The sequence below is a fragment of the Macaca fascicularis genome, chromosome 2, assembly GCF_037993035.2.
Source record: "Macaca fascicularis isolate 582-1 chromosome 2, T2T-MFA8v1.1".
In the NCBI taxonomy this organism is placed as follows: domain Eukaryota; kingdom Metazoa; phylum Chordata; class Mammalia; order Primates; family Cercopithecidae; genus Macaca; species Macaca fascicularis.
Genome location: NC_088376.1, coordinates 120,438,675 through 120,450,699, shown reverse-complemented (window position 1 = coordinate 120,450,699; position 12,025 = coordinate 120,438,675). Strand labels below are relative to the sequence as shown.

Below are 12,025 nucleotides of genomic sequence, written 5' to 3'. Positions count from 1 at the left end.
GTTCCAGCCTCCCCCCACGTATGGACCCAGTGAGCCTCTAGATTATCAGACTGACACTCTTCCCAAGTCCAGCTGTCAGTTTAGCTCACAAACTTACTATTCTGGATTTTAGTTTTATCTGTTTTGGCACCTGTGTTTTTCTGTACCTATGTATTAGATATGTGTGAATGCATGTATGTGTCTTTTAAATGCATGCCTCAACTAACCTGTGCATTTAAAATAATGTCATATTTTATCCATCAGCACTAGGAGGAAGAAGGATTTTTAGCCAGTCATGCTGTTGTGACTGTAGTTGATAATTAATCATTGTGCTTGCTCTTTATAGTTTCTAGCAGTTTGTCTGTTTATAATATTGTGCAATGGTTGAGAGCAGTTCAGACTCTGGAGTGAGGGCATTTGGGTTCAAACTTCCTCACTTTCTGTCTTGAGAGTTTGGTAACATATTTGACCTCTCAGTGCCTTGGTTTCCCCATCTGTGAATGAAAATAACTCCTACTTCATAGAAATGTTGTGAGAAAGCACTTAGCACATAAGTGCTCAAGAAATGTTAGTTTTTTGTAATTATCTTTGAATATCTCACTCTAGTCTATATCTTAAGTTCTGATTTTGCCATGTTTCAACCGTGATGAAAACGCTTACTGTGTCTCCTAGGTGGAGGTAGGAGACAAAAAATAAAATGCAAAATAGTGTGTTCCTTTTTTAGTGTTTATACATTGCTCTGGCTACTTAACAGCAAAGCTTATTTTCCTCCAAATTACCACCTCTGTCAGAAACGTAGATGGATAATGCTGCTTTCTTCAAACTGCTCAAAGATCTCAAATGTAGGCTAGTATTATTTTCATACCTAGAGTAAGGTATACTTAGAATGCAAATTCCATGGCCTGGCCTTATTTCTATGATGGACACAACAATCCAATTTTCCAGTATTCACATAAGGTTATATTAAATAGGAGTCAGATTTCTTTCAGAGTAGACAAGAATCTCTAATTATTGGGTAACCAAGAACATTTATTTAGGCATTACCAAGGATGTTTATTAACATTAGAATGTTAATTTATAGGTGTTGTTGCATTTTGTGAGGGAATGAACACATACTGTATTTTTCCAATAATAAGGACATGAAAGGAAGAAAATAATGTCTCTTTAAACAGGGCCTTGAAAGGTACCAAAAGCATCTACTAGTGTAATTACTAGGTAACGTCTATGAAAAAATAACTTTGTTTGCAGAATGCCTTTGCTTTCTTTGCTGTGGTAGGAAAAGTAGATTTTAAGCACCGTCTGGACCTTTTTGTACTTTAAGTAGGATTTCAGCACAATTAGAGCCAAGAAAGAAAACGTCCAGTCGTCTAGTTTAGTCTTTGGGGAAAGACAGAAACTAAAAGAACACAGTTATTTGAGAGTAAATTAAAGAGCTTATAGGGAAAGGGGATTTTAGCTCTAGCCCTAGAATCTGTTGGAATAGAAAGAGAATGGGAAAGCTGACGTGACATGGGACAAAAACTCCCTTTTCTGTGATATGTATATATATCTATTTAAATATATATAAATATTAAATATATATAATTTTTTATATATAATTAAATAAAATTATATATGTGTATATATATATTTTTAAATGGAGTTTCATTCTTTGTTGCCCAGGCTGGAGTGCAGTGGTGCGATCTCAGCTCACTGCAACCTCCATCTCCCGGGTTTAAGCGATTCTCCTGCCTCAGCCTCCCCTATAGCTGGGATTACAGGCACCCACCACCACACCCGGGTAATTTTTGTATTTATTTATTTATTTTTTTTAGTAGAGACAGGCTTTCACCATGTTGGCCAAGCTGGTCTTGAACTCCTGACATCAGGTGATCTGCCCGCCTTGGCCTCCCAAAGCACTGGCATTACAGGCCTGAGCCACCGTGCCCGGCCTCTGGGCTATATTTTTAAAAGAAAATTTAATGTACCGTACTGGATACAAGAGAAACCTAGGACAGTGAGCATCATCCATGAGGAAGAGCAAAAAGCACATCATATATTACACATCTGAACCATGAATCATATATTCTTGAACACAGTCTTTACTGTGCTAACTCAGAAGAAACTCCTAAATAGATCTCAGATATATACCACCCTAAACTTGGACATAATTTGTAATTCTACTTATAATCTGAGGAAATCCCTTATATGCTAGTGGATCTCTTGTTTTAAATGTTTATCAAATATTTTATAGTATTACTTTCATATTATGTTAACAGATGTCATGTATTAAAGTTACCATGAAGACAGCATATTATATTGGGAAGAGCAGAGCTCAGAGATTCACAAGGTCCTACTACTTCTAACACTGAACTAGTTTTGGAACCTTGGAACCTTGAGCAGAGTACTTCCTGAGACTGAATTTCTTCATTTGAAAAATAAATAAGAAAAAGAAAAAAAACTCCTTTTCACTTTTTTCTCATAGGACTTTTGTGAAGAGTAATCCTGATAATGTATATGAAATACTTTGTATAGATTGATGGTGATATTTATTATTTATATAATTCTAAAGAAATCTCAACGTTTATGTCTTCCTCTCAGAATTTTTCTTATTATATTCTAGGCCTTTAATGATTGACCCCCAGGGTCAAGCCAATAAGTGGATCAAAAACTCTGAAAAAGAAAATCAGCTTAGTGTTATTAAGCTATCAGATTCAGACTATATGAGAACGTTGGAAAACTGTATTCAGTTTGGAACTCCACTTCTATTAGAAAATGTTGGTGAAGAACTGGATCCATCTTTGGAGCCTTTACTACTTAGACAAACTTTTAAACAAGGTATAAAGCAATTTCTATTAATCTGTAGAACTGAAAGATGATTGAATTATCTTGGAGGCATGAAAGAAGCCTACTACATAAATTTAATAATAATGTTAATAATGCAGAGCTTCTGGTTCATTGTTATGAGTGAAAGGAAATTTGGAACAAGCTATCAGGAATGAACCTTAACCAGATATATACCTTGCCCTCTCTTCATTGCCTTAACCACTGTTATCTAGACTGTCAGAGAACATAAAGAAGTTGAAGCCAGCTTGAAATTCCTTTATCCTGTGACCCTTGACCACAAAAAGTCTATTGTTATGAATAGTGGTGGTGTCAAACCCCTGGCCTCAAGTGATCCTCCTCCCTCAGCCTCCCAAAGTGCTGGGATTATAGGAATTAGCCACCATGAATAGTGATTGTGAATGTGGGCCTGAGTTGAGTTTAGGTAAACATTGTCCACCTAATATCTTTCTGTTTATAAAAATTTGTCTCTGCCAAGTGCTATTACCTTTAAGAACTTTAGTCATTTACATATATTTTAGAATCATAATTGAAAATTGATGGAGGAAGAAAGCTCAAGAGAAATCTTGATTTACAAAGCTCTATGACAACCAAAGAAAATGTCCTATATTAACCCATAAAGAGTCCTGCTGTATAACTGCTTACTTGTTGCTGTGTCTGTGACTTTTGCCTCTCCTGTTTTCTATATGTTGTTATTATCATTTTGAGACAGAGTTTTGCTCTGTTGCCCAGGATGGAGTATAGTGGTGCAGTCTCAGCTCACTGCCTCCTGGGTTCAAGTGATTCTTGTTCCTCAGCCTCCAAAGTAGCTGGGATTACAGGTGTGTGCCACCACGACACCCAGGTAATTTTTTTAGTATTTTTAGTAGAGATGGGGTTTCACCATGTTGGCCAGGCTGGTGTTGAACTCCTTACCTCCAGTGATCCACCTGCCTTGGCCTCCCAAAGTATTGGAATTATAGGTGTGAGCCACCGAACCTGGCCTTGTTTTCTATTTTAAATTACTTTAGGACCATTTATTTGTAACCTAGGCAAGGCCAGAGAAGTACATAGTGTGAGGGGCTATGTAACTAGCTCACTTGTTATGCATTTGTTTTCTGAACTATAGGTGGCATTGATTGCATCAGACTTGGTGAGGTCATTATTGAGTATTCCTTTGATTTCAAATTTTATATCACCACAAAACTAAGAAATCCACACTATATGCCAGAGCTGGCTACAAAAGTGTCTTTGCTCAATTTCATGATAACTCCAGAAGGACTTGAAGATCAATTACTAGGTATTGTTGTTGCAAAGGAGAGGTATGTATTTTCTTAGATGCTTCTAGACGGTTTAAAAAGGAACATTTGTAGGCCATTAATATTTTTGTTTTGTGAATCTTTTAAAACTTTGTCAAATTTTATACTTTGTTACTATAAATAATCACATAATCCTCTAAAATAGCCATCTGTAACAAGTAAGTTATAAGCCAACTGTGTTATATTGGGCTTTTAGTATGGGCAGTTGGGTTCAGGTTACATGCCATTGTTACAGGAAAGGGATCCCGATCCAGACCCCACGAAAGGGTTCTTGGATCTTGTGCAAGAAAGAATTCAGGGCGAGTCCACAGAGTAAAGTGAAAGCAAGTTTATTAAGAAAGTAAAGGAATAAAAGAATGGCTCCTCCATAGAGCAGCCCGAGGGCTGCTAGTCGTCCATTTTTATGGTTATTTCTTGGTTATATGCTAAACAAGGGGTGGATTATTTATGCCTCCCTTTTTTAGACCATAGAGGGTAACTTTTTGATGTTGTCATAGCATTTGTAAACTGTTATGGCACTGGTGGGGTGTAGCAGTGAGGATGAGCAGAGGTCACTTTTGTGGCCGTCTTGGTTTTGGTGGGATTTAGCCAGCTTCTTTACTGTAATCTGTTTTATCAGCAAGGTCTTTATGACCTGTTTCTTGTGTTGACTTCGTATCTCATCCTGTGACTTAGAAGGCCCAACTATTTGGGAATGCAGTCCAGTAGGTTTTAATCTCATTTTACCCACCCCCTACTCAAGATGGAGTTGCTGTGGTTCAAATTCCTCTGACACCATGACTTCTGACTTGCATCTGAATGAGCCAGAAATTTCACCCCTAGGAATCTATGCTGTGACTGTAAATAGAAATATATTCATTTATATACATATACACAGGATATTAATAAGAAAATGCTTAGCAAAAGAGGGAAAAAGCAGCATATAAAACTATATCCAGAATATGTAATATTTTGTTTAAAAAAAGATGGATGTTTATCTACATATATAAAAAGAATTAAAAAAAGATTGGGAAGGAATACACTTCAATGTTAAAGTAATTCTCTCTGGTGGTAAGATTATGGGTAATTTTTATCGTTTTCTTTATACTCTATATATGTACTATTTTTATTTTAAGTTCCAGGGTACATGTGCAGGATGTGCAGGTTTCTTACATAGGTAAATGTGTGCCATGGTGATTTGCTGCACTTAACCCATCACCTTGGTAGTAAGCCCAGCATGCATTAGCTATTTTTCCTGATGCTCTCACTCCTCCTACCCACCCTGACAGGCCCCAGTGTGTGTTGTGCCCTACCCTGTGTCTATGTGTTCATCTTTTTCAGCTCCCGCTTATAAGTGAGAACATGCAGTGTCTGGTTTTCTGTTTTTGTGTTAGTTTGCTGATGATAATGGCTTCCAGCTCCATCCATGTCTCTGCAAAGGACATGATCTTGTTCCTTTTTATGGCTGCATAGTATTCCATGGTGTATATGTACCACATTTTCTTTATCCAGTCTATAGTTGATGAGCACTTAGGTTGATTCCATGTCTTTGCTATTGTGAATAGCACTGCAGTAAACATACACGTGCATGTACCTTTATAATAGAATGATTTCTATTCCTTTGGTATATACCCAGTAATGGGATTGCTGTGTCAAATGGTATATCTGGTTCTAGGTCTTTGAGGAATCGTCATACTGTCTTCCACAATGGTTAAACTAATTTACATTCCCACCAACAGTGTAAAAGTGTTTCTGTTTCTCTGCAGCCTCACCAGCATCTGTTGTTTCTTGACTTTTTAGTAATCACCATTCTGACTGGCATAAGATGGTATCGCATTTTGGTTTTGATTTACAGTTCTGTAATGATCAGTGATGTTGAGCTTGTTTTCATATGTTTGTTGGCCACATAAATATCTTCTTTTGAGAAGTGTCCTTTGCCCACTTTTTAATGGGGTTGTTTGTTTTTTCTTGTAAACTTGTTTATGTTCTTTGTAGATTCTGGATATTAGACCTTTGTCAGGTGGATTGATTGCAAACATTTTCTCCCATTCTGTAGGTTGTCTGTACATTCTGATAGTTTATTTTGCTGTGCAGAAGCTCCTTAGTTTAATTAGATCCGATTTGTCAATTTGCGTTTTTGTTGCAATTGCTTTTGATGTTTTTGTTGTGAAATCTTTGCCTGTGCCTATAATAAGGATTAAAGACTTAAATGTAAAACCACAAATATGTATTTTTTTTTAAAATGAGGAAAAACACTATGGTACCTGGGAGGGCTACTAGTAAAGAATTGCTTCTGGAAGGAAATCTGATCTCACTTGAATCTAAATGTAACATTATCAAGTGGTCTAGTAAATGAAATCGAATTAAAAGTGAAAATATTTAACTATGAAGTGTTTCTTCCAATATTTAAATCCCACTTGTAGAGTGTCCAATGCAGAACCATGTCATAACATATTCTATTCCGTGGTAGACTGTGTTATTTTGAAGTTTCATCCCATTTTTGTTTGACATAAGTGTTTCGACATAAATGCCAATTTTGTCTTTCACTTAAAGAGTCAGTTTTATGACCAGTCATCCTTTCAATGTTTGCTACTATAGAAAATATGATGAAAATGAGACTTAGTGGTGACAAAATCAAGAAATAAATAAGAAGTTCATACTTTGAATTTCTTCTCCAGTTCTTACTTTTGCATACCAGCTATGCCGTATGGATAAGTCTAATGTATTCTTAGACTTACTGTGGCACATGTTATTGCCACATTTTACATGCATACAATTAATGCTTTTTTTGCTTGAACTTCTCAAATAGTTATGTGTGTGAAAGTATTTTTCCCTTAAAATAAAGCAGTTAATCACCTTAGTTTGTGTTAGATGTCTACAAATTTGTGATATGTAACACTTAGATGTAAATTTAGATAAAATACTACAAATTTGGACTAAATGTTTCTATCTTTTTAGACCAGAATTAGAAGAGGAACGAAATGCCCTTATTCTTCAGTCTGCAGCTAACAAGAAACAGCTGAAAGACATAGAGAAAAAAATTTTAGAAACATTATCATCATCAGAAGGAAACATTTTAGAAGATGAAAGTGCAATTAAAGTCTTAGACTCTGCCAAAATGATGTCCAATGAGATAACAAAGAAACAGCAGGTGAAAAAAGAATCCTGGAAATCTTTTGATTTAAATCTTAAGATTCTTAAGAAATCTTAAGATTCCGATTTTCTTCCAGCCCCCAGGGAAGGTGCTGGAGTAGCCTTGCTGGAAAGGAAAAAGAAAATGATAAAATACCAAAACATAAATTTAAACTCTTAAGAGAATATCTTACTGTTAAATTATTTAAAACCTGGTCTGATCTATATGGTATCTATACACAGAAGAAATAAATTTAGAATGAACGTTTTAAAATATATTTATTATTATTGGATAGGTAAGGAAGGTATTATTAGAAGTATCGGATAGGTATTATTGGATAGGTAAGGTATTATTAGAAGTATTGGGTAGGTATCCAGTTTCAGCTTTCTACGTATAGCTAGCCAGTTTTCCCAGCACCATTTATTAAATAGGAAATCCTTTCCCCATTTCTTGTTTTTGTCGAAGATCAGATGGTTGTAGATGTGTAGTGTTATTTCTGAGGGCTCTATTCTGTTCCGTTGGTCTTTAAGTCTGTTGAAACTGGATTCCTTCCTTACACCTTATGCAAAAATTAATTTAAGATGGATTAAAGACTTAAATGTTAGGCCTAAAACCATAAAAACCCTAGAAGAAAACCTAGGCAATAACATTCAGGACATAGGTATGGGCAAGGACTTCATGACTAAAACAGCAAAAGCAATGGCAACAAAAGCCAAAACTGACAAATGGGATCTAACTAAACTAAAGAGCTTCTGCACAGCAAAAGAAACTACCATCAGAGTGAACAGGCAATCTACAGAATGGGAGAAAATTTTTGCAAACTACCCATCTGACAAAGGGCTAATATCCAGAATCTACAAATAACTTAAATTTACAAGAAAAAATCAAACAATCCCATCAAAAAGTGGGCAAAGGATATGAACAGACACTTCTCAAAAGAAGACATTTATGCAGCCAGCAGACACATGAAAAAAATGCTCATCATCACTGGCCATCAGAGAAATGCAAATCAAAACTACAATGAGATACCATCACACACCAGTTAGAATGGCAATCATTAAAAAGTCAGGAAACAACAGATGCTGGAGAAATAGGAACGCTTTTACACTGTTGGTGGGACTGTAAACTAGTTCAACCATTGTGGAAGACAGTGTGGGGATTCCTCAAGGATCTAGAACTAGAAATACCATTTGACCCAGACATCCCATTACTGGGTATATACCCAAAGGGTTATAAATCATGCTGCTATAAAGACACATGCACACGTATATTTATTTCAGCACTATTCACAATAGCAAAGACTTGGAACCAACCCAGATATCCATCAATGATAGACTGGATTAAGAAAATGTGCCACATATACACCACAGAATACTATGCAGCCATAAAAAAGGATGAGTTCATGTCCTTTGCAGGGACATACATGAAGCTGGAAACCATCATTCTGAGCAAACTATGGCCAGGACAGAAAACCAAACACTGCATGTTCTCACTCATAGGTGGGAATTGAACAATGAGAACACTTGGACACAGGATGGGGAACATCACACACCGGGGCCTGTTGTGGGGTGGGGGGAGAGGGGAGGGATAGCATTAGGAGATATACCTAATGTAAATGACAAGTTAATGGGTGCAGCACACCAACATGGCACATGTATACATATGTAACAAACCTGCACATGTACCCTAAAACTTAAAGTATAATTTAAAAAAAAGAATTGGAAAGGTATTATTATTGCACAGGTAAGGTATTATTAGAAGTATCGGATAGGTATTATTATTGGATAGGTAAAGTATTATTAGAAGTATCAGATAGGTATTATTATTGGATAGATAAAGCAGGCAACTTGGGTTCATTCAGATTTTAATTGACTCTTCTCTGGAAAACTGAATTTGAGAGTTTGTCTTACCTCTGTTCCTGATTGGAGTTCTTGGCGGAGGTAGTTGTTAGTTGATTGAACAATAAGGGATTCTAGGAATAAATAGAGATTCTTAGACATTAATTCCATCATTATCTTGTCATTTGTCAGGAAGACAGGTATGAGAGTTGAGGGTGGCAGGTGGAGGAAGAGAGCAAGTAGTCTACAGCCAATAATGGATTTATTGCAAATCACCTAACAGAGCTGAATGAGATATATATATATATGTAGAGAGAGAGAGAGAGAGAGAGAGAGTGTGTATATATATAATGTGTATATATATATTGTGTGTGTGTATATATATATTTTTGTGTGTGTGTGTGTGTGTATGTATATATATATATATATATATTTTTTTTTTTTTTTTTTTTTTGGAGACAGAGTTTTGCTCTTGTTGTCCAGACTGGAGTGCAATGGCATGATCTCAGCATACTCCAACCTCCACCTCTGGGTTCAAGTAATTCTCCTGCCTCAGGCCTCCTGAGTAGCTGGGATTACAGGTGGCCGCCACCACGCCGGGCTAATTTTTTTGTATTTTTAGTAGAGATAGGGTTTCATTATGTTGGCCAGGTTGGTCTTGAACTCCTGATCTCAGGTGATCTACTCGCCTCGGCCTCCCAAAGTGCAGGGATTACAGGCATGAGCCACTATGCCCGGCCCTGAATGATATTTTTATACTACTTCTCTTTTTATAAAATAATACAATGTTATAAACAGAAAAGGCATTAGCAAGCAGTTATTTTTTGTACTTCATAGTTGAGAAAACTAGGGCCCAGAAAGGTTGGCTGAGGCCCAAGTTTACACAATTAAATGGTATTACAGAATGACTTCTGTAAGCTAATGTTATTGATCTTCAGGCCTTTTGGTTTTCCTTGGCCCACCAAATGAGTTACGTGCTCCTTCACTTTAGGGTAATTAAAAAATAAAAAGAAACCTAAACAGAGATTGCACTAATTACTCAGCATCTCTCCACTGCTTCCCACCCCACAATGCACTCTTGCTCTGAGACAGAGGACTTTTTTGTTGTTGTTGTTGTTGTTGTCGTTGTTGAGACAGTTTCGCTCTTGTTGCCCAGGCTATAGTATAATGGCGCCATCTTGGCTCATCACAACCTCCGCCTCCAGGGTTCAAGCAATTCTTTTGCCTCAGCCTCCCGAGTAGCTGGGATTACAGGCATGCGCCACCACACCCGGCTAATTTTGTATTTTTAGTAGAGACGGGTTTCTCTGTGTTGGTCAGGTTGGTCTTGAACTCCCAACCTCAGGTGATCCCCCTGCCTTGGCCTCTCAAAATGCTGGCATTACAGGCGTGAGCCACCGTGCCCGGCTGGACAGAGGACTTTCTAAAGGTCTAGGCACCCTTCCCTTTTGGATAGATTTATTTTGCATGAATGTGATGGTAATCATTCTTTCTGGTCACTTGTACTATTTGGTGTTTTGTTTTGTTTTGGGTTTTTCATCTTGGGGGAGCCAAAGGAGTAGGGTCTTAGAGTAATATTCTGTGGCAGCCCCCAGTCTGGGACCATGGCTGAGATATTCTATCATGTCTTCTTTCCCAATACCTGTCCATCAGAGCAGAACAAGCTACTTCTTGCTCCCTCACCAAACTAGTTTTCAAAGGGTAAAGAGGATAGGGAGCATTTATTGCCTTATTTCCTGTTAAGACTCGAAGAGAAAGGGTGATATAATTATTTATTTGTTCAAGTACTTTATCTTACAATGAGAAAAACATAATAAATTATAGTACCTTTCTGACTGGATCCCATTGATCATTGCAAACACAGTTTTAAATTCATTATATGGTTTGAGCTAAAACATACTCCATATTTGACCCTGACTTCTAGTCTACCTTTCTCCACCCACCTAATGTAAGAAAAAACATCTGCAGGGAAGGCTCTCCAACATAGTCAAAATCTGCTTTTGCCTTTTCTGTAAACCCGCAAGATTACACAAACACAAACAAAACCTTACGAGTTTATTCTAGAGATTTCAAAGTTTACCCCTACTGCTACTCCAATGATTTCCTGACTGAAGTTTAGTCTTTTTTATTTTTGGAAAGTATTATATATATAAATATCACAGACCAGAAAAGTTTTACAAGTAATGAGTTGCCCTCTTTTAACATCTTAACATATACTCACAGTGTTTTCCTTTCTTTCTTCCTTCCCTCCCTCCCCCCTCCCTCTCTCCCTCCCTCCCTCCCTCCCTCCCTCCCTCCCTCCCTCCCTCCCTCCTTCCTTCCTTCCTTCCTTCCTTCCTTCCTTCCTTCCTTCCTTCCTTCCTTCCTTCCTTCCTTCTTTCTCTCTCTCCTTTCTTTATTTCTTTTGAGGTGGAGTTTTGCTCTTGTTGCCCAGAGTCAGTGCAATGGCACGATCTCAGCTCATAGCAACCTCCGCCTCCTGGGTTCAAGCCATTCTCCTGCCTCAGCCTCCGGAGTAACTGGGATTACAGGCATGCGCCACCACGCCCGGATAATGTTGTATTTTTAGTAGAGACGGGGTTTCTCCATGTTGGTCAGGCTGGTCTCAAACTCCGGACCTCAGGTGATCTGCCCACCTCAGCCTCCCAAAATGCTGGGATTACAGGCGTGAGCCCCTGCGCCCAACTCACAGTATTTATTTCTTAGAAAATATCTTGTTCTTTGATTTTAGGCCATTAATGGTAAATGATATTTAAAATGTATTTATATTTCTTAAGCCTAGCATTTCATGCTAAAGATTCAAGTTTAGCAAACACTGTTTTTAAGTATACATAGATCAAACCATGGAATATGAATTAAGTTATTATTTAATGTTTAAAAATTATGGCCCGGTGCAATGGCTCATGCCTGTAATCCCAGCACTTTGGGAGGCCAAAGCAGGTGGATCACCTGAGGTCAAGAGTTCGAGATTAGCC

The 12,025-nt window shown here is 37.5% G+C and overlaps 1 protein-coding gene across 1 annotated transcript in view; it reads left to right on the top strand.

Annotated features, from left to right (window-relative positions):
* The window catches only part of DNAH12 (dynein axonemal heavy chain 12), a 238,947-nt gene that overhangs the window by 170,989 nt on the left and 55,933 nt on the right, over positions 1–12,025 (top strand). The window contains exons 56-58 of the mRNA XM_015446091.4: positions 2,582–2,796; positions 3,911–4,103; positions 7,038–7,230. Of these exons, the coding sequence (XP_015301577.3) occupies positions 2,582–2,796; positions 3,911–4,103; positions 7,038–7,230 (601 nt within the window). The remainder of the gene's footprint in view (positions 1–2,581; positions 2,797–3,910; positions 4,104–7,037; positions 7,231–12,025) is intronic.